The sequence below is a fragment of the Dipteris shenzhenensis genome, chromosome 3 (genome assembly GCF_047967505.1).
Source record: "Dipteris shenzhenensis isolate YYH24624 ecotype China chromosome 3, Dip_SZ_1.0, whole genome shotgun sequence".
Classification (NCBI taxonomy): domain Eukaryota; kingdom Viridiplantae; phylum Streptophyta; class Polypodiopsida; order Gleicheniales; family Dipteridaceae; genus Dipteris; species Dipteris shenzhenensis.
Window position 1 is genome coordinate 44,789,029 of NC_141598.1, and position 27,360 is coordinate 44,816,388.

The 27,360-nt window shown below is 39.8% G+C and overlaps 1 protein-coding gene across 2 annotated transcripts; it reads right to left on the reverse strand.

Annotated features, from left to right (window-relative positions):
- Positions 1-5,194: 5,194 nt before the first annotated feature.
- FHA2 (SMAD/FHA domain-containing protein) lies at positions 5,195-9,988 on the reverse strand. Of its 2 annotated transcripts, XM_087401786.1 has the most exons (4): positions 8,816-9,988; positions 8,273-8,427; positions 6,696-6,791; positions 5,195-6,533 (listed from the first exon to the last, which is right to left on the reverse strand). In XM_087401786.1, the coding sequence occupies exons 1-4, from the start codon at positions 9,666-9,668 to the stop codon at positions 6,498-6,500; spliced, it is 1,140 nt and encodes a 379-aa protein (XP_087257912.1). In that variant the 5' UTR covers positions 9,669-9,988; the 3' UTR covers positions 5,195-6,497. The 2 variants fall into 2 exon arrangements, with proteins under 2 accessions (XP_087257912.1, XP_087257903.1); XM_087401777.1 differs by having other exon boundaries at positions 5,195-6,791.
- Between the last annotated feature and the right edge of the window lie 17,372 nt (positions 9,989-27,360).

The following is a 27,360-nucleotide window of genomic DNA, read 5'->3' on the forward strand; positions in this document are numbered from 1 at the left end:
TTCTCTTCTCTGTAGCTGGGTCCTATCTGGTTTTGGACTGCTACATTGCCTTTCAATTCCACCCCACCTAAGCTTTAAAAAAACCACTTCAAAGAGCATCTTAAATTCAATGGCATTATTAAATATGTATGTGTGTTAGTCATGCCAGCTTGCTGTAACATAATTGTCTCAAAAGATACTACTTAGTGTTCTTAATTTTGTTTTATGATTTAACATCTTTGCATGGTTTCTAATAGAACACATCCGCGATCAGTTTTAGAGAGTGAATCATTGGAATTATGCTTGTATACCAATCCACAAAGACAAAAAGGAACGACAAATTCACACACACGTTTCCCCCTTCTAGAATTTAGCAAAGAACAACAAGGGAGAATGAATGCTCAAGTGCACTGTAGTAAAGGCAGCATGAATCTGTTATCAGAGTAAATGTTTTGTATTTGACGTTTCTTTTAATTATCTTAGTTTGTAGCATGAAAGATGTGATGGTAATCAATAAGCTATGTATACAAGAATGTGGTCAGTCTAGTATGCCTCCACTGTGCCTATGTATATAAGAATGTGGTCACTCTAGTATGCCTCCACTGTGCCTATGTGACTATTTTGTGTAGGTGTATTTGTCTAAATGGGATCAATGTGGGATTGGTAGGTTGTTGTAGGAGTTGTGTTTGCAAGGTATAGTTGGTTTTGGTGCATGAATTTTGTCAGGTTAGTCTTTTTGGATGATCCTTGTAGCATGTCAATATTAAGATTTCCAATTAATGTTGGATAATTTGTAGGTTTCTGGTCTAAAATATGTTGTAAGTATTGCAAGAGCGTATTGAAACTGCATGCTTCTATACAATATATTGTTATAATTAATAAAGGTTGATTGTCTTGAGTTTGGTTGAAAATGTGCCATGATCAATTCAAGTTCATTTGTGTCTACTGTATTATGAGAGGTCTGACAAAGCTTGTTTTTATATAAGAGTGAGGTACCCATCTTGTCAAAGGCTATTATTGTGGAATACTTTTGTTTGTTAATTAGATTGTGGAGCCTCTAATTCTTATTTCATAAATGCTTGAAGGTTGTAGTAATCAAGATGGTGCAACACTAATGATCGTGTGTTTAGAGTTTGTATAATGGCGTGAGTCTTCATGCAATTTTCAAAGTGTGGTATATTAAATTGCCAAGATGCCGAGGTGAGGAGCCTTTCTATTTCATGCTCGATACAAGTACTATTTTTTTGGGGCTTCATGAGGTATAGTGATGTATATATGATTCCATGTCATGGTTGGCCAGTTGGATTGAAAGCTAGCCTTTCTAGTGTTAGTCCTTGTGCACGGTGGATTGTTGATGCTGCTACTATTGGTTGTATTGGATATTGTGTTCTTGATATAATATAGTTGGTATTTTTCTTTTGTAATAGGAATATTGTAGTCCAAGATGGGTCAATGTGTTCACTATATAAATGTGTTGTTTGTTGTTGTGTACGAGTACCTAATGTTTTGTAACTTAACATTGTATCTGAGTTTGTTGTGCCTTTAAATGTTCCATCTACTCCATTTACAAGTCCATCGATTTTATCATAGTAGTTACCTACACACAACTCGATGAGCATTTTCTTTGTCAACTTTATTTGTTAATGAAGTCTGGCGGTCTTGTTAGGTTCATTTGACAAGGAGAATGATTCAGAATAGATTGTATGTCTTTGGATTTTGGCATGGAAAATGAAGGTTTCTCTGCTTGTTTCTAAAAAGGCATGCTCATTGTGCTTATGGGTCAATTTGTTTGTGCAAAACAAGTATGGTAGTGTCAGTCATATGGTGTAGGTCTATAGCATATCGAATTGCTTGTATCGATATCTTTTTGTTGTTATGTGTTGTTCTAATTTGTCCAAGATGTTGATGACAGTTGGATCATCTTGGCACATGACAGTGGATAGCCGATAGCATTTGACATGTTCCTTCCAAAAGTTTTTCTTTAGGGATTCTTTTGAAGAAATACCCATTTTTGTTATAATAGGTGGTAATTGGTATAGGTTTCAAGTTATAATGACATCTATGCCTCCAAATGGGAGATTGTGGACGTGTTTGATAACTCATAAGCACTTGTCTACAAATCAAAAAATTCTTTTTCCATGAAAAGAGATGTCATCTAAAACGATTGGTCGAAGCTCAGTGTATTGCTTTATTAAGCTGTCTAACTCATTATCTATCGATTCATGTATTTTTTGCAGTTTACAGGTATATGTAATGTGGAGTGAATTTTTCTTCCATCGATGTTTCAAGAAGCTTTACCAGTGAATGCTATTTTTAGTATTTTGATTTTGCGTGGGATCCCTTGGCTAGGAGTGAAGATCACGGGTCTAAACCATGGGTGAGAGGTTTCAATGTACATCTCAATGTCCATTGCCCCACACATGTCCTTTTGTACACCTCAATGTACCATTGTCCCACACAAATGAGCACTCTAATTGGTACACTTCAAATCCCTCTCTAATCCCTTGAAATTAGGGAACACTAATTGGAAGCCCTTTTGAGACCCCAAATCTCTCCTAATGGTATTATTTGTTTGAATTCTTTTTCCTCTCTTATTTAGGGTAGATATGTTGATATCAAGCACAGGATTGTCCATGTAGTTGTGTTTTGTGATGTCTATTATGTTAAATGGATCTAGCAGAATTGCATTATTGAATGTCTCTACCCAAATGTTGTTGTTTGCTTCTATTGCCAATGCATCAACTTGGCACTCAAAGTCTTGCCTGAGGTCTTTGATTTCTTTCCCATATTTTATGATGTATGTGTATTTGTCACTGATTTTTTTATAAATCTTTATTTTATGTAATCTTCTTGCCAATTCTTATTTGTTTGTTTTAAAGTGTATTCTAATTGGCAAAATGGAAAATACAGCATCAATTGCTCTCTATAATGATTCTCTAGGTCTCAATGTTTATCAAAACGTGTGTACCTAATTATGCATGGTCATTTTCTAGGTTTCTATGTCTTACTATTGTATTTCGATGCAAACTTTGCAAGGGTTTAAGATTCTATTGTCTTCAGCCTTTTCAAATAACGGTCAACAATTGATACACATTGTGTCAATTGAATCATCTCGTAGCATTTGTAAGATCTTATCAGGTTTAAGTACTACTGTTTGCTATTGCGAAGGTGATGTGTTTATGAATTGCATTATTCTAGAAGCATGGTGTAATATTACGTAATGAGTATCGTATAGACAACTTGTTGGGATGACATTTGTTGTAAATTTAAGAAGGCTATTCCCAGCTTTTTAATGCATTCAATAGCAACGTCTTTTTCATGCTTGTATTTCTAGATTCCTGTCATGGAATGCTTTTGTTAAACTTTTATCAACCTTTGTTAGGTAGGAGGCACAGTATGCAACTATTGCGTATGGGTCTAATATAAATTGTGCATCAATATTTGCATCCCGTAATGACACTACCAATTTGTAAAAGGGTTTGATCAATCATCTACTCGTTTTCCCTTTAGAAACAATGACCATTTTAAATTTGTTTGCAAAGATGTGATGTATTCTTTATTTGTAGCATGTAGTCTTTTTGAGAACTCATCTAATGTAGTACGTAGTCTTTGTAGTATGTAGTCTTCTTGAGAACACATCTAATGTTTGTGAAGTGAATGGGGTTCTTTCATTCAATTCTTTATGAATCTTGGTAAGAATAGTTTGACGATTTATTGAATGCATGATCAAAATTTCTAAAATGATTGCTTGTCAATTGACGGCAGTGAGAAATGAAATTTGCGTATCGGATGTCATTGCTTTTAGCATGTGTGTGTATGCTTATCATGTTATTCTACTTGCAATCTCGAGAAGAAGCATAGCATTGCGTGATAAGTATTGGTCAACAAAGGCTATTAGTTTCTCTATGAAAGATAGGGGCGTTTTAAACCCAAAGCAAGACATCATGCTCACTTCTCTCCATAGTCTCCTTTATCTTGTGTTCTTTGCAATTTCTCTAGCACATCTAGTAATGGCATCCAATTACTTTCAGCACTTCAAATATTGCAAAGACAAAAAAGGTTGAAGTTGGCGGATCATTGCAAATAGGTGTTTTCTTTTGCACTGCAACTAGTGTGGAGATGTTTGAATACATTCAAGCTCTCAAAAACCGATGTCAAATTTCATGAGAAAATCCAAGTTAGACTTATGCTTGACGTGTTTGGCAAACAAGCCTCAATTGTTTCGTTTTGTTTTTTGTACACAAATCCATGCTGAGCTAGCAATGAATTGTATGAGGATCTAGATTGCGTTAAAGAAAAAAATTTGGATATGCATAGTGAAGTGACAATCTTCATGCATGATTTCCCATTGTGCACCTTTTTGATAGCTTAGTTTTTTTAGCATTTCCTTGGTTTGCCAAAGAAAAGAGTTGGATAGTTCAGCTCCTATTGATTTGTTGCAAACCACATGTAGACTTTGATCTTAGTGGAGTCCAGAATTGCATTTCTAAGTGCATTACTTAAGCATTGAATTCCTGTTGACTACTAAAGATTATCTTAATGCACATGACTCTCTCTCTCTCCCCCCCCCACCCCCCAAAAAAAAGAAATATGACCAAATTCATCCCCTAAAATTAAAACAAAGATCGCAGTTTCAAGAATCAACCTCTGGTAGTCACCAACAAAACTTTATTCCATCACAAATAGCAAAGACTAGCTACAATGACATCCCCACCAATGTCAGCAGCTCATAAAAGAATACCCTCAAACTTACTATTGCAGCCATTTCTCAACACCTTCAGCTCATTAGAAAGTCCTAGATTTGATCTTAATCCAAAGTCTTAAAACAAGTAGATAGGAGTTAAATCTCCATACAGTCTCATACAAGTAGATTTGATCTTATCCAAAGAGTCTTATACAAGTAAATACTTGCTACATCCAAACAGTGTTATACAAGTAGATAGGAGCTACATCTGCATATAAAATTATGATCCAATATTACAATCTATCGCCAGACTTTTCAAGACTTAAAGATGAGCAATAGTTGGAAAAGCAGAGACAATTTTCAATGTCTGATAACATCTTACTCAAGTCCCGCTGGATTCTCTCCAAGAATGGATTGATCAGCGATCCATCATTGCTTCCTGTACATATACGCATATATACTATGGAAATAGGAGCATCTTAGGCAAATCACTTACATTGTTAGACTTAGAGAAAGTCATTAAGCCATAAAGGATTATCTTAAGTAAATTACTGACATGCTAGAATTAGGAAATCATTTAAGGCATCTATGTACATTATAGGAATAGCCATACATCAAAGATACAAGGTGCCCATCAAACAAAAACAGAATTATAGCTCACAGGAATTGCCATCAAATATTTTTGTTCCGCTCAGTCAGACGATTATTTCAAGTCTCCCGATGCAAAAGCATTCTATTCTCCATCACAAGACTGACCCCCTTTCACATATTTAGTTACACTCAAATCTCCAATCTAATTTTTTGGTCAAAAATAATGCCATCTTATTCTTAAGCACAGACTTTCCTTCAATTTCTGCCTTTCTCAAAAATACATCTAGTATGATGGGTTTCATTGTTTCAGTTTCACTGCATCTACATCCCATTATGAACTACATATTTCTCCTTTGTTATGAACTGTAGGGATACATTTCTCCTTTGTTTCTGATGTGGAATGCTTATAGAATTGTCATCCAGACTAGAAAGCTTCCTGCATGATCAGTTTTTAGACAACTACTGGAAACAATTGACAAAGTAAGTTCTCCACGCCCAAGCCAAGAAGGATGCCTGTGACAAATCCCCAACTTGCGCTGCAAAGGTTTGCTGGCAATTAAAAACTGAGGTTGGGTCTCAAATTCGCGTCAAAAAGAACCAACTCTACTGGAAATCTATCTGAAAGAATCAAACCTTTGTGCTTTGTGAATCCAAAACATTACCAGCATTATACAGCATTCCTGGATTTGCATACATCTTAGGTTCATAAACATACACAGGCTACCATGATGTGTATCACAGTTCAGCAAAAGTGAGAACCTTTACCAAGGGCAGATCCTTAAAGAAGTCAGTAAGAAATGCAGTGTCCTGTATTACTACAGTTAAAGTTCAAACAAAAGAGAAACACTAAGTCTTCAATTACTTGTATCTGTTACATAAATTTTAGTTCCTCGAGCTAAAGCTTGCACATTAATCTAATGTCTTCAAATTTCCAACAGAACACGTACAATTCTATGCAACCAGCAAAAGAACTATCCAAATCACAACAAACATGCAATATTAAAACGTAGACCCCACTAGCAAATTTGGCAGGTGGATTTCATCTGTGCAAGAATTAGCTTTCAAATACATCAAAGGTGGTGCTCATAATTAACCAAATCACTGAGGCATTTTCTTAAACTCCTTGAAAAACACAATAAATTGGAAGATTCAGGAGTCTTGTGAGACCACATACCTACTGGATAGCTGAGTTGCGTGCATGCACAGCATTCTTAAGTTTCCATTAGTGAGGGCAATTAGCTCCTCAGAAAAACTCCACATCTTGATCGTGAAGGAAACCCTAAAACAGAATCAGCTTGCTTTGAGCTTCAGAGACAACAAAGTGCAGCATCTATGACAGAAGAGACACCAAAGATACAAATTCTGATGTCATCCGTCCCTTGGTCCTTGTATTGATCACAAAATGTTCTGGATATTTCCTGAGTAAAGCAAGTAGACCAACCCAAGGCCTGCCTTTGCTATCACCATCTATCTCCTCTGCTGTTAGAAACCTTCGAACTCTGGCTTGTGGCCATATGCCACTGTAGTGCTCAACAAGCTACAAATCACATCAAATGACAAAGGCAATAACAGCATATGTAAAAAATAAATAAATTCCCCTCAAAACTAAGCATTGAAACTTTCCATGGTAATTAATCTCACAGAAACCACTTATAAAGCTTACAGAATAATCCCAGAATTCTCCTATCAAATACATGTCAAAACTAGTGAGCAAAGCAAAACTAAGGCCCAAATAATATGCCATGTACAAAACCAAAACAATGACAAGAAAAGGAAAGGAAGCCATTATAAAAAAAAGAAAAGAGGCAGCTACAGTCAACAAAGCACAGCTTAGCCAAGTTGGTGCGCAGCCTAACTTTCCCACCTTACCGCTGTATCAAGGACACCTTCCTCCATCCATATACATCAAGATTCAGGCACTTTGTTTCTCCTTCTGCAAACTATTTCATTATAGCTTTATCATATATTTAATAGATTTTTGTTAAGAGGATGATGGACTATCATAGCAAGTAATCACTGCTGTTAATTATTTGCAGAGCTAGCAATGGATCAGTAATGAACGGACAGCAGGTGAAACATATCCGATCAATATGTTTTTGAAAGCAAACAGCCAAAAACAGACACCTTGTACATCTTTAGGTAAAAGATCACCCACTAAAAAGTTTAGGTTAAGGCGGCAGGCCTAATCCTTTTAAAATGAGCATAAGCTGCTGAACCAAAATCATGTCTCTGATCTTTTCACCCAATCGCTCCATGATCTCTTTTGACTTTGTAAGTTGTTCTGTGATATATATATGACCTTACTTCCCTTTCCTTAAATTTCTTCTCCCTTTTATGCACTGCCTATGTGTTTGGATAATTACAAAAGTAAAGACAATGTCTTTGCAATTTCAGTTGAGTCTAGGCATTTTTCCCATTGAGAGGTTAGCCCATTCTCTACATAAGAGTTGCCAAGAGGGGCTCCTAATTTGTCAATTATGTTGATAGAAAGAAATGGATTTGAGATCTATCAGAATGTTTCGCATCTTGCCTAGACAATTCAAAGGTCCTATTTTAAACCCCCCAAGAAAGAAGTGTTCCACATATAATCAATAACCCCTTGTTCTCATCCAAGGCAAGAAACGACATAACATATACCTTTGTAAGACTAGAATTAGTCCAATCATACAAATTTAGATTTTTTGTTGTTTTAAAGATCAAAAATCTACACAGAAAATAAAAGAGAAAATTAAAGAGAATATGAAAGAGAAGAAAAAAGAGGTCAACAAAAACTTTTAAGAAAAACAAAAGGAAGACATACTTAGCAAGCAAAGCAACACTTATGTCGTCATCAGTGCCCAAGCATAAGCAGCTATACTGGGTTTCTAAAGACCCGCGGAGTCTCTTGGGCAAACCCAGTGCTTACTAAAATACGTCAAGAAACGACATAACATGCTGTCTTACATCAAGCAATTACTGTACTGATCTCACACTACAATGGAGTTCTGCGAACTACTCAAACAACAAAGAGCCACCAACCTCTGAATGCAGATTAGGCATTGGCATCCACTCCCCTGGGCCGCAAAGGTCTGATAAGACAGTCGCAACAGCTGATACAACCTCCTTCTCTTCAGCTTGCATTGGTGAAGCCTCTGCTCCAGTTTCTGCTTGTCTCCTCACTTCCATTTTTGGTTCTGAAATCGAAATACTTCAATCGATAAGCAATTTGCTAAATTGACGCATACACTTTCAATATTAACCTATCGTGAAAGTGTCCTTCGAACGTCCCAACTGCCAACAAAAAAATCCCTCCAAGCCTGGACGCCTTGTCCACAGCTAAAAACTAAAAGCATACATTACGGGCAAAGGCTTTCTGCTATGCATGTGCTTTTACTTAAGTCGAAAGTAGCTGCATGATCAAGCATAAATATCCCATAATAAGCGCTCCCAAGCAAGAGCCACATACTAATCAACGTCTGCAAACCCCAAAGAAAAGATGGATGATTATCACTACACAAAATCTAAAGCATTCAGACCGATAGCTTATTTTGTGTGTGAAATTGGAGATAATCGGCCTCTCACCATTGTTAAAGAGCATGCCTTGACTGGTATGACTATTCGGGATCATAAATGCTGTGGAATCGTGGGAAAGCCACGACGAGGGCTTCCTGTCCACGGTCATTTCCATGGCTTCGTGCTTTTTCTGACCCCTTGCCTTCTTTACGGTGGGCTGCTGAACGATATCCTCACTTTTAAGCATCACAGATGATGCCACCCCCACTACTGCCGCCGCTGCGGCAGCGGCTGCTGCTTTAGACGAGGGCCTCTTACGGGATGTTCCCGGCACAGGAGGAGGAAGAGGAGCAGGGAGAGCGATGGCAGCGGTCATGGGTAGAGGTATAGGTGTAGGAGCGATGGTAGGCATAGCGAGGGGAGTGGGAGCTGGGATAGTGGCAGGAAGGGGAGGAAGGATAGCAGATGATTTGAGAATGCTTCTAATAGGGAGAAGAAAATAGAACTTCTTGTCCCCAATCTGCAGCAAATACTGTGATTCGAGCTTTACGGGAAGGTGTTTTGGGAGATAAAGCACTCCCTGGACATGGCATCCATTCTTTCCCAAAACTTCCAATGCGAATCGTTTCTTCTCAAAGTCGTAGAAAATCCGAGCGTGTTGCCGGGAAATGTTCATGCCTCCCCCCAAGCCCGCCAGATCTACATCTACAGAAGATTTCTTGCTGTTTCTCCCCAGCACGATTGAGTATGTCTGCATATAATACTCGAAATCCTCACCCTGCAGCTTGGCAAACCCCGCTTCCAGGTCTGCTGCCATGGTCGGAACTCCAGGGCTTAGGATGGACGAAATGCAACAAAACGAAGCAGGATCTGAGATGGAGCAAAGCTTAATTCCGGAAGGCCGACGGTAAAAGCCAGGCATGTGGGCCGGAAATTCGTGCGTTGCCTCGGAATGATGGCAAATTGCGACAAGCCGTAGAAGCAGGATGTCCAAATCTGTCCATCTGTACAACAACGAAGAGCTTGATGATTCGCACCGAGAGAAGCCAATCCAGAACGTCGCTGTTCAATTCGAAAAAGGGAGATTGCAGCAGAATTCCATGAAATGTGGGAAGCAAAATGCTGAAAGACGATGCGATTTGGGGAGCAATCACAGAAGGGAAGAGCGATCAGCGATGGTGCAACAGAAATTTTCAAGAATCCATCGCCGGAAGTCTGAGATTTTATACAAAGCAAGGCAAAACGACGATGAATTAATCGAATTTTTGAAAATATTAAACACACTCATTTTACGTACACTCTTTTTTTTTGTTTTTTTTAAAAGACGGAATTTACGTGTACACACCCCCTTTTGTACACTAACTACACTTTCATCATTCCACAACAGCTCAGCCACCATGTGCATCTTGCTTCTCTCGTTTCACACCCATCCGCCGCACGCCTGCTCCACACACAGTTATTGCTCTGCCTCCCATCACGTTTGTGGAAACAACTCCGCCCGCCCCCACACTGCCCCTCTCTCAAAAAGCCGTACAGACAAACGTGCAGAGGAACGACACTTCCTGGCTGCTCCTTGGTTCACTCTGCAAACACTCTCACGGGCATGCTCGTGAGGCCGCCCGAGTTCTGTTCCCTTCCTGAGCATGACTGTGCTACCACCTCCTTTTCTTATGCACACAGCTATGAAACCCCTGGTTTGCAAGTGCGAATTTTCATTGGCGGGGAGCTTCACGACCAATCCACAGGCAGACACTTGTGAAACCCCCCTCACTCACCACTTGCAAGGTCACGGTTTGATAGAAAAGGACAAAGAAAATGCTTTATTGTGAGGTTTCGGCAAGCAACCCATGGGATTTGAGCGATTGAGCAAGATTACGACACTTTCCAACCAAGAAAGGGATCATGCTAAGGTCCCAAGGAAAGCAAAATGCAAGCGCAACAGATGTTGATTCATAAGGTCTCCATCAAAATGAATGTGAGGGAGGAAGAATCACCTCCCTCAAGCCTTTACATTTGCCTAAATGGGATTATTAGCATTAGTAACTTAATATTCCATGCTCACAAAGCAATAACTTTAACAAAGTTGGCCCCCTTCGCCCAAAGGATAGTAACGCTACTGTCATTAGCCACCACAAGTTCTCACATGAACACCATGATGATCCTTCTCAAAACTGATGCTCACATTGTAAGCATAATATTGGGCCAAGAAACATAATTGTAAACCTCCGTGTCCATTGCAAGCCATGATGACCCAAGTTAATCATAGTGCAACTCCTTTGATTTAGTTATACTACCTTGCCAACCACAATAATGAATAATGGCTAATGCAACTTACATCACTCTACCCAAGCACATCTAATTGGTCAAGCCAATCAAATTCTTACCATTGCCTATTTAGCTTGGTGAGATCATGTGATTCCCTTCCTTTATCTTTATGCATGCATATGCCCTATTCACCTCTAATTACTAATTTTTTCCTTCCTCTTCTTACAATTAGTTGTTGCAATAAATCAATATATCTTAGTTTTATATGGTACCAAAAAAATCATCTCCATTCAAAAGGGTCAGCTAACCTTTTGCTTCTGTGGAGAATTGCGCCCACCTACCCATTTTATTCCAACTGGGACGATCAAAATCTCTTTTGATAATCCACAATCAATGGGAGAATAGGTAAAACCATTGACCTTCATCTCCCCTCTTCATATATTTTCTTTCAAATTTTGCTAACATGTTTGTATATGGGAATTATCTTTTTGTAAAGTGGCACAATATACTTGACAGTATGCCCCCGAAAAGCAACAATATCTTATCCCTTACTTGACAGTATGCCCCGGACAAAATAGAGACAAAGAAAGCCCAAAAGCAACAATATCTTATCCCTTACTCGTCCCCCAAGGCCTCCTCACCCTCCATCCCTTCCTTACTAAATTATTTATTTTAAGGAGCTTTGGCTCCCTATTTGAAATTCTCGTCCTTATTTTATGGAGAATGAAAAATAGGTAAAAGTGTAATTTGCCTATGAAGTCGTAAAACTCTTAAAATTAAGGGCACATGTTCTTCATATTTTTTGGGGAGTTTGGGAGCTTTGGCTCCCTACTTGAAAGTCTCACCCTTTTTATGGAGAACGAAAAATAGGTTAAAGTGTCCTTTGCTTATGGAATTATAAGACTCTCAAAGTTAAGTCCATGTGTTCTTCATAGTGTGGGGACACTAGATATACCATATATATTCAATTAGACAAGGAGGGTGTTTATGCTACTCTATTTGGAATGCAGAAAAAGGAAATTGATAAGGTGGCAATGAAAATACTCTCTTTCTCAGGTATTGCCTTTTGTTTACTTGTCTTATTGATAAATAGCATAGTTCTCCTTGGATTATTGTGTACAATCATAGTTGTAAAATATTTGCCCTTGTAAAGAGGCCCATGGGATCTAGAAGGGTATTGCACACTTGCTCAATGACATGAGGAGAGGCAATTGTTACATCACTTGGGATCTGTGGCCTGGCTTGTGTGTGTGTGTGTTTTTTAGACTTGACAAGACCCCTTTTCATAGTGAAAAGAATACAATGTAGCTCAAAAGAGAGAGCAATAGATATTAATGACAAATATTGAGAACACTAATGTTTTGTCAAGAGATCAATGAGAGGTGGGCATTTTTTTAATTAAAAATTATAGAATGAACAATTGTTCAAAAGGTTGTGCTTTGATAAGTCGTGGCAAGCATCACTTTTATTGAAGAGGGGAGTCTGTATACCTGCCACCATCCAACAAGAAAAATGGTAAGAAACTTATTTGGGAAGATAGGTGTCATAGACAACCCTCCCTTGTTATCGTGGTCACAATATTAACCACGTACTTATCAAGCTAGATGAAAAAATTATGAGTGCAAAGTAGAGTGAAGTATTGATAGAGTCGGGGGAACAATGTAGGACAAGGAGAATTATCTTGGGTTTAGCAAGTTAATATAGAATTAGTAAGGAGGGGTGTGAACATAAATGAAATAGACTAAAAACAAAGGTGGAAGAAGTGGGGGGGGAAGGGGGGGTTGGTGGGAAGGGGGGAGGGGAATAAAATGCTAAAAACTACGAAATTAAAGAAGCCTAAAAAAGGAATTAGAAAGTAATGAGAGAGAGGTGAGGTGTGAAAGGAAGAGGGGGGGTAGATAAAGTGGACCAGACTATGGAGTAACTAGTTTATACATAGTCAAGCAAACCTGACCGTCCAAGGCGTGTGAAAACATAGTGAAAAAGCTCGGTTTGTGCACACACGAGCAGAGCGTCGCAACCCACGGTGGAAATTAGGGACAGTGCGGTGGATCATAATCGTAGAAGACGTAGCAGGGGGCCAGATTGTGTACAAGGCAGTGGACAAAGGCGGCTGGTACATTCAGATTTCAGTTGGGTTTATGCCTTCAAGTTGATGCATATCAAGCCAAAGGTTGGCTGAAACTGATTGCTTACAATTGATGCATTTTAAGCCTTTGTTTAGCTGAGAAAGTGAGCATATGTGAGCAGTGTTTTTCTGAAGCTGTCTTGTATCCTAGGAAGGGATTATTTTTGTGAGTGCAATACTCTTCCCACTAAGGGAATTTTCTGGACAACAATTTTCAAAATTGTTAGGCTATTTCATTGGAGTTTATGCCTCAAATGCTTCAGGAAAAGTTGGTGATTGGCAGTTTGTAGTCTTGTGACAGCAGTAAAAAGTGAGCAGGTGGCTGTTTTTAGAAGTGAATATCAGAGAATCCATGAGGAATTGTCTTATGAGTTGAACTAAGAAGTTTTAGTTTTTTGGACAATCTACAATCTTGTTTTTGAAAGCGTTTCAATTCATGATTTAAAGAAAAATTTATGATGCCCGGTATGGCCATGATTTATAGTTTTGACAGTTTATGACAACAGCTAGAAACAATGAGCAGGGGGCTGCATTCAGCAGTGAATATCAAAAAATCCATAATGAATTTGGACCTGCAGTAAACTAGAAGTTTGTAGATCTATTATTTTTCTACAACTTTGTGTTTATAGCAAAGGCAATTGAGTTACAGTTGGGAAGATATTGATAGTTTAAACCATGCCAAAACTGTTGCAGACTGTTATTACAGCAGTAAAAGTTTACAAGTGGTGGACTCCAACAGTAGATATAAGGAAATCTATAAGGATTTTGGACTTTTTGTAAACTGAGAAGTTGTAGAGTTTTCTACAAGCTACATTTCTTCTGTTTACACCTTTTGGATTGGAGCTACTGTGCAAAAGCTATTGGCTAGTTTTGGGATGCCCTGAGGTCAGTTACAACAGAGCATGTATGTGACAGTGACAGTGGCTGTTGTCATTGCAGTTGATATTTTTTGGGCTTGAGTTTGGTACATTGGTGTAGTGTATCCTGGTTGTTCTGTCATCCATTTTGATGGCTTCGGCATCAGAGAATGCATTGCTTAACATTAAGAAGTTGGATGGCACAAACTTCTCCTATTGGAAGAAGCAAATCTACAATGTTTTGGTGCAGAAGAAGCAAGTAAAGCCTATAAAACGCAAAGGCATAAAGCCATAGGATTGGGAAGATGATGAAGAGTGGAAGGAATTGGATGAGCTTGCACACTCCACAATCATGCTCACACTTTCAAAATTGGTGTATTTTAATGTGAAAGATACTGCAGGTGGTGCCTATGGTGTGTGGACAAAGTTACATGATCTTTATGAGAAGCAGAGTGCTGCTTGTCAAGTTTATTGGCTGAAGAAATTCATACATCTTCACATGGAAGAAGGGACTTCAATGTCTAGCCATTTAAATGAGTTTAACACAATTTTCAGTCAACTTTCAGCTCAGAAAATTGCCTTTGATGACTCAGTTAAGGCAATGTTTTTATTGATCACCCTTCCTGAAAATTGGGACACTTTTAGGACTGCTATAAGCAATTCAGCCCGTGCAGGAGGCCTGACAAGCAATGATGTTGAGAGTAGCCTTCTCACTGAGGAGGTAAATAGAAAGAACAATGCTGGAATTAAAAGCTCAAGTGCTCTCAATGTGAGAGGGAGGTCATATTCCAGGGGGAAATACCATGACAGAAATACAAGCAAGTTTAGAAGCAAATCTAGAGGAAAATCCCATGCCAAAAAGAATTTGGAATGCTTCTATTGTGGGAAGAAAGGCCATTTCAAAAAGGATTGCTACAAATGGAAGGACGATAAAGGCAAAGGCAAATCTAATGTGCAGCCCAAGAAGGAAGAGAAATCCATGGTCAATATAGAGGAAGTGAATGCCATAAGTAACAATAGTGATGAGGGTGACATTCTTTATGCCTCTATGTTTGAGCATGCTTTTCTTGTGACTAGTGATGATGCATTGTCACAGAATTGGATACTAGACTCAGGAGCATTTTTCCATGTCACTCCACATAGGGAGTGGTTTACCATTTATGATGCAGGAAGGAAAGGAACCGTGAGACTTGGAAATGATTATCCATGTGACATTGTTGGAGTGGGAGATATCCACTTGTCTCTTCCTAATGGTTCTACATTTGTACTCAAGGATGTTAGGCATGTTCCAAATCTAAAAAAGAGCTTGATAAGTACGGGACAACTTAATGATGATGGCTATCATGTGTTTTTTGGCAACAATACATGGAAAATTAGCAAAGGGTCACTTGTGATTGCTAGAGGTTCCAAGCATGGAACGTTGTACTCAATGCATGTGTCAGGCATAAGGGATAATGTAATCAATGTGACCGAGCAACCATCCGTCTCTTTGTGGCATCGTTTGTTGGGACACATGAGCATGACAGGAATGAAGATGCTTTCTGGTTTGCAGTATGTTCCCGTGTTTAATTTTTTAGATTTTAGCATGTGTGAGCATTGCATGTATGGGAAGCAAACACGGTCTTCACATAAAAAATCTTTGGGCAAGAAGAGGCTTGAACCATTGGAGTTAGTTCACAGTGATGTGTGTGGACCTACGCCTCCTATCTCACTGGGGTGGTGCTTCTTACTTTGCTACTCTCATTGATGATGCTACACAAAAAGTGTGGGTCTATCCTCTTTGGAAGAAGAGTGATGTCTTTGATGCATTTCAAAAGTTCTAAGCATTTGCTAAAAATCAATCGAGCAAGAAGCTCAAATGCTTGCGCACTGATAATGGAGGAGAGTATACCTCTCATGCATTTAAGAATTTTTGTGAGCTACGTGGCATCAAGCGGGAGTTGACTACTCCTGAGAATCCTTCTCAGAATGGGGTTGCTGAGAAGATGAATAGAACTATTCAAGAAAGGAATATAAGCATGCTTTCTAATGCCGGTCTACCTCATCGCTTTTGGGCTGAGTCTATCACAGCAGTACATCTTATCAATAGATCGCCTAGCAAGGCATTAGATGGGAAAGTGCCAAAAGAGGTTTGGTCAGGCAAGCCACCATCTTATGGTCATCTTCGTGTATTTGGCTGTGAAGCTTATGTTCATATCCCTAAAGAAAAATGCAGCAAGTTTGATCCAAAGTCAAGGAAGTGCATTTTTCTTGGATATGGTGATTCAGACGAGATGGGATACCGATTGTGGGATCCAGAGGCTAGGAAGATAGTATGCAGCCATGATATTATCTTTAATGAGGACAAGATGCAAAAGAAGCCAAAAAAGACTGTTGAGATATGCAGAGTGGTGTTTCAAGAGGATGGACAACCACCATATGAGAGGCATGAACAACCTGTTCCACATGATGCAGGGCATGGACAGCCCATAGATCATGAGGTGGGAGAGCCACATCTAGGTGAACAACCTCAGGTTATGCAGGAAAATCAATTGGGACAGCAAGATGCTCATGGTGAGCAAGTGTTGAGATGTTCCACTAGAGTCTCACGACCTCCACAGAGATATGCTCCATCTCTAGATTATGTCATGTTGACAGATTGTGGTGAGCCTTCATGCTTTGAGGATGCTATGTTTAGCAATGACAAGCATAAGTGGGAGAAGGCTATGCAGTCAGAGATGGATTCTTTAATGAAGAATGCTACTTGGGATTTGGTTTATTTGCCCAAAGGAAAGCATGCATTGCCATGCAAATGGGTTTACAACCTGAAGATGTCTCCAGCAGATGCATTGCCTAAGTATAAGACAAGGTTGGTAGCCAAGGGTTTTAAGCAAGAGAAGGGTATTGATTTTGATGAGATATTTTCCCCAGTGGTGAAGATGACTACCTTCATATAGTGCTTGCATTGGTTGCCAGAGAGGACATGGAGCTTGTCCAAATGGATGTAAAAATAGCTTTTCTACATGGAGATCTTCATGAGAACATCTATATGCAGTAGCCAGAGGGGTTTGTTGTGCAGGGCAAAGAACGGATGGTATGCAAGCTTCAGAAAAGTATTTATGGGCTGAAGCAGGCTCCTAGGGAGTGGTACCATAAGTTTGATTCATTTATGCGATCCCAAGGGTACACATGGAGTGAGACAGATTATTTCCTCTACACAAAGAAGGCATCAGATGGCTGCCTTCTTATTTGATTTTATATGTTGATGACATGCTTATTGCTGGGAAATCTACTTTGGATGTGGATGCCTTGAAGAAAAGGTTGCATGAGACCTTTGACATGAAGGATTTGGGTGATGCTAGTCACATACTTGGCATGAGGATTGTTCGGGATAGGAACAAGAAACTCCTTCATTTGTCACAGAAAGAGTACATTAGCAAGGTACTTGAGCGTTTCAATATGGAGAGGGGGAAGTCCATAAGTACTCCATTGCCTCCATATGTGAAACTCAACCAAGCGGACAACCCTAAGTCAGATGAGGAGCAGGCTGAAATGGCAAAGATACCTTATGCATCCACAGTAGGAAGCTTGATGTATGCCATGGTTGCTACACGTCCAGATATTGCTTTTGCAGTGGGAGTTGTTAGTAGGTATATGGCAAATCTTGGCAAGAAGCATTGGGAGGTAGTGAAAGGTATCATGAGATACTTGAATGGTACAAAGAACATGTGCATTTTCTTTGGGAGGAAGGACACATCTGTTGTTGGATATGTAGATGCTGATTTTGCAGGGAATGTAGACACCAGGAGGTCTACTACAGGATATGTTTTCTCATTCACTGGAGGTGTAGTTTCATGGGTCTCTCGTTTGCAGCCATGTATGGCTTTGTCTACAACTAAGGGAGAGTATGTTGTAGCCACTGAGGCATGCAAGGAAGCTATATGGCTTACTCATCTAGTGGGAGACTTGAGCATTGCACGAGAGGTTCCAGTTTTACACTGTGATAGTCAGCCAGTTGGCACGGAATCCTGTCTTCCATGCAAAGACAAAGCATATTGATGTGAAGTATCACTTCATTAGAGAGGTGATTGAGGACAAGCGCATCTAGCTTGTCAAGGTTCACACAGATGAGAACCCTGCAGATCTTCTTACAAAGAGTCTTTCCTCAGAGTGGTTTGCACATTGCAGAGTATTGATAGGTGTCGGATGACATTAGGATGCCCATCTTCTCCCTTAAAGGTGCATTGGCCTTTAAGTGGGAGGTTGTTGGGGTAAAGGCCAATGGCCCAGTCTATACCCTTTGTACCATACATACATAATAAGAGCTTACCTCAAGGTCTGGGTGAGTTAGCACCCATAATTTCGGTGTTCTCCCTTTCTTTGTTGCTCTCCGATAAGACCTCCTCTCCATCAAATTAAGCAAAATTTGGGAAAATAAGGGAGAAATTTAGAAAAAAGGGAGAGAACTAGGAAAAAATTTAAAGGGGGTTAGAAAATTTTTAAAATAAAATATATAGGAGAACATTTTAAGGGAAATTTATGTAGAATTAGGGCGAATAAAGGAGAAAACTAGGGAAAAATAGAGAGGGGGAGATAAATAGGGGGAAGGGTTGAAAAGTAAATTGAAAGTAAAGTGGGAAAGGGATAGTAAGTGTGTGTGTGTGTACCCAGTTTAGCCCCAATAGGATACAACACACTAGGTGAGACAGTAGGTCATCACCTAGTGTGATGACCTACTACTATCTACCCAAAAAGGAAAGAAGTGTTGTTTAAGGAGTGGAAAGGATGTATTAGAGTATGGTGAGTTTGAAATTTGACAAGCGAAGGCAAATGTTGATGAAGAGAGCTAAGGTAGGTAGCAAGTTTAAGCAGTACTGGGGTGGGAGAGGGAGGTGGGCTAGTTTCGGAATTATTTGGAATAGAATAAAATTTTTCATGGGAATTGATTGGGCTAGAAAAGCAAGATGAAAAAGGTAAGTGGGGAAGAGAGAATCACTCAGCGAGCAAAGAAGTGAGTCAGGAGGCACCAAGGCCTTATTGACTTAAATGTACTATGTGCAATCGACCAAAGTTACAGGGGAAACATTATGTGTGTGTTTTAGACTTGACAAGACCCCTTTCCATAGTGAAAAGAAAACAATGTAGCTCAAAAGAGAGAGCAATAGATATTAATGATAAATATTGAACGCTAATGTTTTGTCAAGAGATCAATGAGAGGTGGGCAAAATTGTAGAATGAACAATTGTTCAAAAGGTTGTGCTTTGATAAGTCATGGCAAGCATCACTTTTATTGAAGAGGGGAGTCTGCATACCTACCACCATCCAACAAGAAAAATGGTAAGAGCCAAGTTAAAACTTATTTGGGAAGACAGGTGTCATAGATAACCCTCCCTTGTTATCAAGGTCACAAAAAAATTAAACGCTTAACCACGTACTAATCAAGCTAGATGAAAAAAAGTATTGATAGAGTTGGGGGAACAATGTAGGACAAGGAAAATTATCTTAAGTTTAGCAAGTTAATATGGAATTAGTAAGGAGGGGTGTGAACAGAAATGAAATAGACTAAATTGAAGCTGGGAGTTAATGTAAGTAGTAGAGAGTGGGAGTTGGTCAAACAGGGAAAGTAGAAGGTGAGAATATTTAGAAAGATGAAGAAAGAGAGAGTAGGGTAAGAAGAAAAAAGGGAAAGAGTAAGAGAAACAACCTAAAAATGATGAGTGGGGAGGTATATAGTAAGGTGCAGTTATGAAAGGGTTAACTACCAAGTAGAAGTAAAGTAAAGAAAACAAGTGAGCGAAAAAAAGTGTAAGTAAAAATAAAATTAGAGAGGGGAGGTTCAAAAAATAAAGAGAGGGGGAGTAATGCATATAAAGAAGGGGGTGGTAAATATATGTATCTAAATATAAAAAGAAGGGGGGGGGGGAGAACGAGATCTAAGGATAAAGAGCAAAAATAAAGAGAGAAAATATATAGATACAGAGGGGGGTTTTTGAAATGAAGAATTGGTTTTATAAATGAAGTAGTGGGGGGGGGGGGGGTGCAGGTGGAGGGGGGGAACTAAGAGGGGGAAATATAAGAGCAATTAAAGGAACTTATTATAAATAAAGGGAGGAATTGAATTTAAAAAAAGGGGTGGGGAATTTAAAAGAAGACGGTAAATATGATGCAACAGAAAGGAATGGAGGGTGGGTGAGGATGTTTAATAGAACAAAGGTGGAAGAAGGGGGGGAGAAGGGGGGGGTTGGTGGGAAGGTGGGAGGGGAATAAAGGAGCTAAAAACTACGAAATTAAAAAGACTAAAAAAGGAATTAAAAAGTAATGAGAGAGAGGTGAGGTGTGAAAGGAAGAGGCGGGGTAGATAAAGTGGACCAGACTATGGAGTAACTTGTTTATACATAGTCAAGTAAACCTGATTGTCCAAGGCGTGTGAAAACATAGTGAAGAAGCTCGGTTTGTGTGCACACGAGTGGAGCGTCGCAACCCACGGTGGAAATTAGGGATAGTACAGTGGATCGTAATCGTAGAAGACGTAGCAAGGGGCAAACTGTGTACAAGGCAGTGGACAATGCCATCGGGTGTAGTGGATAGTGCCATCGGGGCATAGTGGTGGCAGTGGTTAGTGGGCCAGACCGTGTGGAGGTAGTGGGTAATAGCAGCAAGTGACGCACAAGGTAGCACGCAAGTGGAAAGAAGATTGTGAGTAGGGGGTTTTGGCATGTGCGGGCACATAGTTAGAAGGATAGGCATGAGTGAGGTAGGTTATATAGGTGGGGGGGGTGTCAGTCGGGGAAGGGGGGTCGGGCAATGAAGTCGAGTTTTTGGGTTTTGGTTTAGGGAGTAGTTTAGCAAAAAATTAGGGGGGGATAAATTAGGAGTTTAATAATAAAAAGGAAAATTAAAGAATAGAGAGATAAATAAGCTACTAAGTACGGATCTAAAAAGGTAGATATTTAGTAGAAAAATAAGGAACCAAAGAGTTAATTAGGAAAACCAAAAAAAAAAGGGAAAAAGGAGCATTAATAAAGGAAAAAGGGGGGGAAAGGGGCAAAAAAAAAAAGGGGGAAACGGATAAAATTAGGATAATTTAAGGAATAAAATGGCAATAATTTATGAAAGAAAATTAAAAATAGGCAAAAGTGAGAAAAAGTATGTAATTAGGGGAATTTTAAGGAAAATTAGGGGATAACTTAGGAAAATTAAGCAAAATTAGGGGAAATAAGGGAGAAATTTAGGAAAAAGGGAGAGAACTAGGAAAAAACTTAAAGGGGGTTAGAAAAAATTAAAAATAAAATATATAGGAGAACATTTTAAGGGAAATTTATGCAAAATTAGGGGGAATAAAGGAGAAAACCAGGGAAAAATAGAGAGGGGGTGGAGGGTAGGAAGACGGGGGGGGGAGGGGGGGGGAACTAAACAAGGAGATAAATAGGAGGAAGGGTTAAAAAGTAAATTGAAAGTAAAGTGGGAAAGGGATAGTAAGTGTGTGTGTGTGTGCCCAATTTAACCCCAGTAGGATACAACACACTAGGTGAGACGGTAGGTCATCACCTAGTGTGATGACCTACTATTGTCTACCCAAAAAGGAAAGAAGTGTTGTTTAAGGAGTGGAAATGATGTATTAGAGTATGGCGAGTTTGAAATTTCACAAGGCAAATGTTTATGAAGAGAACTAAGGTAGGTAGCAAGTTTAAGTAGTACCGGGGTGGGAGAGGGAGGTGGGCTAGTTTGGTAATTATTTGGGATAGAAGAAATTTTTTTGTGGGAATTGATTGGGCTAGAAAAGTAAGATCAAAAAGGTAAAAGGGGAAGAGAGAATTGCTCAGCGAGCAAAGAAGTGAGTCAGGAGGCAAAAACGCCTTATTGACTTAAATCTAGTATGTGCAACTGACCAACGTTGCAGGGGAAACATTATATGTGTGTTTTAGACTCGACAAGACCCGTTTCCTTAGTAAAAAGAAAACAATGTAGCTCAAAATAGAGAGCAATAGATATTAATGAAAAATATTGAATGCTAATGTTTTGTCAAGAGATCAATGAGAGGTGGGCATTTTTTTATAAAAAATCATAGAATGAACAATTGTTCAAACGGTTGTGCTTTGATAAGTCGTGGCAAGCATCACTTTTATTGAAGAGGGGAGTCTGCATACCTGCCACCATCCAACAAGAAAAATGGTAAGAACCAATTTTAAACTTATTTGGGAAGACAGGTGTCATAGACAACCCTCCCTTGTTATCGGGGTCACAAAAAAAATAAACGCTTAACCACGTACTTATCAAGCTAGACGAATAAATTATGAGAGCAAAGTAGAGTGAAGTATTGAAAGAGTTGGGGGAACAATGTAGGACAAGGAGAATTATCTTGGGTTTAGCAAGTTAATATGGAATTAGTGATAAGGAGGGGTGTGAACAAAAATGAAATAGACTAAATTGAAGCTGGGGGTTAATGTAAGTAGTAGAGAGTGGGAGTTGGTCGAACATGGAAAGTAGAAGGTGGCAATATTTAGAAAGATGAGAAAAGAGAGAGTAGGGTGAGAAGAAAAAAGGGAAAGATGTAAGAGAAACAACCTAAAAGTGAATAAGGAAAGGTACTAATTTAGGGAAATGATGAATGGGGAGTATATAGTAAGGAGCAGTTATGAAAGGGTTAACTACCAAAGTAGATGTAAAGTAAAGAAGACAAGTGAGTGAAAAAAAGTGTATGTAAAAATAAAATTAGAGAGGGGAGGTTCAAAAAATAAAGAGAGAGGGAGTAATGCATATAAAGAAGGGGGTGGTAAATATATGTATGTAAATATAAAAAAAATAAGGGGGGGGGGGGACGAGATCTAACGATAAAGAGCAAAAATATAGAGAGAAAATATATAGATACACAGGGGGGGGTTTTGAAATGAAGAATGGGTTTTATAAATGAAGTAGTGGGAGGGGGGGGGTAGGTGGAGGGGGGGAACTAAAAAGGGGGAAATATAAGAGCAATTAAAGGAACTTATTATAAATAAAGGGAGGAATTGAATTAAAAAAAAGGGGGGGGATTTAAAAGAAGACGGTAATATGATGCAACAGAAAGGAATGGAGGGTGGGTGAGGATGTTTAACAGAACAAAGGTGGAAGAAGCGGGGGGTTGGTGGGAAGGTGGGAGGGGAATAAAGGAGCTAAAAACTACAAAATTGAAAAAGACTAAAAAAGGAATTAAAAAGTAATGAAAGAGAGGTGAGGTGTGAAAGGAAGAGGGGGGGTAGATAAAGTGGACGAGACTATGGAGTAACTAGTTTATACATAGTCAAGCAAACCTGACTGTCCAAGGCATGTGAAAATGTAGTGAAGAAGCTTGATTTGTGCGCACAAGAGCACCATAGTTGTAGAAGACGTGGCAGGGGGCCAGATTGTGTACAAGGTAGTGGACAATGCCATCGGGCATAGTGGATAGTGCCATCGGGGCGTAGTGGCAGTGGTCAGTGGGGGTGAAACCATGTGGAGGCAATGGCTAATAGGAGCAAGTGGGGTTTGGCATGTGCGAGCACGTAGTTAGAAGGATAGACATGAGTGAGGTAGGTTATATAGGTGGGGGGTCTCACTTAGGGAAGGGGGGTCGGGCAACGAAGTCGAGTTTTTGGGTTTTGGTTTAGGGAGTAGTTTAGCAAAAAATTGGGGGGGGGGGGATAAATTAGGAGTTTAATTAGAAAAGGAAAATTAAAGAATAGAGAGAAAAATAAGCTACTAAGTAGGGATCTAAAAGGGTAGAGATTTAGTAGAAAAATAAGGAACCAAAGAGTTAATTAGGAAAACAAAAAGACAAAGGGAAAAAGGAGCATTAATAGAGGAAAAAGGGGGAGAAAGGGGCAAAAAATAAAGGGGGAAACGGATAAAATCAGGATAATTTAAGGAAGAAAATGGGAATAATTTAAGAAAGAAAATTCAAAATAGGAAAAAGTGAAAAAAGGAAGTAATCAAGTGAATTTTAAGGAAAATTGGGAAACGGATAAAATCAGGATAATTTAAGGAAGAAAATGGGAATAATTTAAGAAAGAAAATTCAAAATAGGAAAAAGTGAAAAAAGGAAGTAATCAAGTGAATTTTAAGGAAAATTAGGGGATAACTTAGGAAAATTAAGCAAAGTTAGGGGAAATAAGGGAGAGATTTAGGAAAAAGGGAGAGAACTAGGAAAAAACTTAAAGGGGGTTAGAAAAATTAAAAAATGAAATATATAAGAGAACATTTTAAGGGAAATTTATGTAGAATTGGGGCGAATGAAGGAGACAACTAGGGAAAAATAGAGAGGGGGTGGAGGGCAGGAAGAGAGGGGGGGGAACTAAACATGGAGATAGATGCATGCCACACGAGGAGGGTGGATATTTATGTCACTTCTCGACGAGTTCAAGGATTTGGTGCTTGGTCGTCCGCTCATTACGGCTACCAATTGGCAAGATCTCTTTCTTGATCTTCATGTCGATCTTCAACAATTGATTGTGCAATGCATTGTTCAAGGAGACGATGGATGGGATGATACACCATGGATGATTCAAGGTGAAGAACTAGTGATATACTGAGAGGACTTTGATTTCAATTCTACTCATTGTGCGGTGATTGAGCTACTTGCTGCATCGAAGGTAATTAAAAGGGTGACATTCTTCGAAGGGTGGGATGCTCCCCAAGCTTGGGGGGAGATTTGGTGCATTTGCTTATTAATTCCTATGGATAAGCTCGTCTTGAATGATTTCTTCTCAAACTCATTACAAAGGTTTCTAGGGCTTGGCTATGGTTGGTAATGTTTCGACCAAGGAATCACTTTGTATCTAATCAACCTTTTGTGCCTCATTTTGAGCTTCAAGTTGTAATTCTTTTTGGTCTAAAGATAAACAATCAACAAAGGATTGCAAGTTTATTTGGTGTTGAACGTCTTGCTCAAGTATTGAATTTTCCCCACCCTCTCCTTCTACCTATCTTGGACTACCAAGAAACTTGGGATGTCTGGATTTTAGTCTTAGTGTGATGACATCTTGACTCCTCCAATTTGACGGCGCTATAAACCATCGACCAAGGCTGCTGGTGTGGGTGTGAAGCTCACTTCACCAGGGGAAGAGGTGTATTGTTATAGCAAGTTTGCACCAGCAAGTACTTGCAACCAAGCTGAGTACTCGGCACTCATTTTTGGGCTACAAAAGGTGCAAGAACATCGCATCAAGCAACTTGAGGTGCAAGGAGATTCTCAACTCGTGTGTGAACAAGTTAGTGGAAGGTGGAAGGTGCGAAGCGAAGGCTTGGTTCCACGACATCAACAAGCATTGGAACTTTGCCAACAATTTGAAGAGGTAAAAATTCAGCATATCCCTCGAGCTCAAAATATAGTTGCTGATTTCTTGGCACGTGAAGCTTGTACTTCAATCATGCATGAAGCGAGTGGAAGCACCGCCCCAACAAAGCCGCAAGCCACGAAGGAGGGTAATCATTTGTAAGGAATGCAAAGGTTGTGGTCATCATGAAACTAAGTGTTGGGCATATTTGATAGAAATTTACTGACTTTGGAAGATCATCAGAAAGGTCCTCAAGGACATTGCTCAAAAGAAGGATGCTAGACCGCACACCCCTTGAAGAAATAGCATGGCGATTACAAGAACTGGAAGAAGCTGAAGGTGATGTGCAAGCTCTCCAACTATTGACATTTGTCATGGCATTCTTGTTTGCCTTGATGAACAACCTCATGTAGCACCGTGTCTCTAACCCTCGCTTCTAAAGATGGATGCAATATCATGAGGGTTGGTCCTTTTAAGATTGTCTATGAGCTATTCTATGCTAAAGATTCTTCCCGTATAATATTTCACAATACACCAGTCACACCCTACCCTACCTATGTGTGCTTTGTGGATGTATCTTCACCTAATTTTTAGTTCAAGCTAGCTCTTTCCATTGTTTGCCAATAGATAAGCCTCATTTCGTCTCTCTCTTTTCCATTTTCCAAGCATGGCTGACATTCCTGTGTTCTGTGGATGGGTTGAAGAAAATCCAAATGAGTATCTTGTGGCCTTCAAGCACTGTTGTGTTTCTCTCAACTTTCTTATTGAAGATAGATGCCTGTTGGTTCTTCCCACATTTCTAGAGGGTTTGGCTCAAGTGTGGTATGAGAAGCAGGATGAAGACATTCGCCAAAGCTGGCCAAGGTTAACAACAGCAATGATTGAGTATTTCGGCAAAGAAGAGGAGCCAGAGAATGTGTACATGCAGGTGACAAACTTGAAGCAGTCAGGAGGTGAGGCGGCACATCGATATGTGGATCGAGCGGCCGTGCTCCTAGACCGTTTAATTGCCACACTGGAGGACAATGCCGGATTTCGAGCTGGAATGACTCAACATGTGCTGGGCTACCTTGTAGTAGGAGAAGTGACGAATTCCATCTCAAGCTTAAATGGGAGAATGCAGAAACTATGGTGCTAGCACATGAGATTGCTCAAAAGTTTGATAAAGTTCAATCTGCTGACCCCGCTTCAAAGAAGATGATTGTCCCTTTGCAACCCCCTCAATTCTGGCAACAACAACCTAGGGGGTCCAACTTAGGGGCATACCCCCACCCCTCATCAGGGATGTATCCACTGCCTCCACGTCAAATGTATGGTCCTCCCTTAGATGCTTACCCTCAACAAGGAGTACATCCTCAACCTCTTCCTGGAAGATTTCCCTAGCCTCGCCCATGAGCCCCCCTCCTTCCTACTCCCCCAGCCCCTCCTGCTAAAGAACTCGGAGTCAATGACCTAGCCAAGACCCTAAATGTGATCTTCGGCTTGAGATGGTGGGCATCAAAAATCAAGCCAATCGCCCTCCAAGAGAACGTGCCAATGTTGTGTGCTATGAGTGCCACCAGAAGGGTCATTATCGCATGAAATGTCCCAATATTCCAAGGGTGAATCTTCTAAGTGAATCAGGCACCGAGGATTTTGATGTGGAGATCCTTAACCTTGGGAAAAGAAGTCATACCACCTCGGACCCCTCTCCAACCGGGCTGCCCCAGGAAGAAGGTGTCCTTCTTAGAGCCCTCAGATGCTAAGATGGTAGACCCACCAACAGAGAAGACTAAAAGATCTCGTAGGAGTAAGTGGTCACCCTCAGATTTTCCCGTTGGCTTGGGGCAAGAGGACTATTCGGTCACTCAGAACCTTGCTCATCGGTCTTTGAGCATCACACTCCCTCAACTAATAGCATTAAGCCCTAAGGTGAGACGTGAGCTACAGCAAGGGCTCTCAACAAGGAGGAGCAAGAAAAAGGGAAAGGTACGAGAGGTTTCTTCTATCTCTGAAGAAATTGATCGGCACCCACATACAGTAGATGTCATCATAGATAATTGCCATGTCAAAAGTGTGTGTGTCGATGGGGGAGCTGCATGTAATATCATGGCGCCC

Excerpts from the sequence above, each read along its gene's own strand:
- FHA2 (XM_087401777.1), bottom strand. The coding sequence starts at position 9,668 with ATGCCTGGCTTTTACCGTCGGCCTTCCGGAATTAAGCTTTGCTCCATC. Across the intron at positions 8,428-8,815 it reads AGGCATGCTCTTTAACAATG|AACCAAAAATGGAAGTGAGG; the intron begins GTGAGAGGCCGA and ends TTTCGATTTCAG. Across the intron at positions 6,792-8,272 it reads TGCCTAATCTGCATTCAGAG|CTTGTTGAGCACTACAGTGG; the intron begins GTTGGTGGCTCT and ends TGTGATTTGTAG.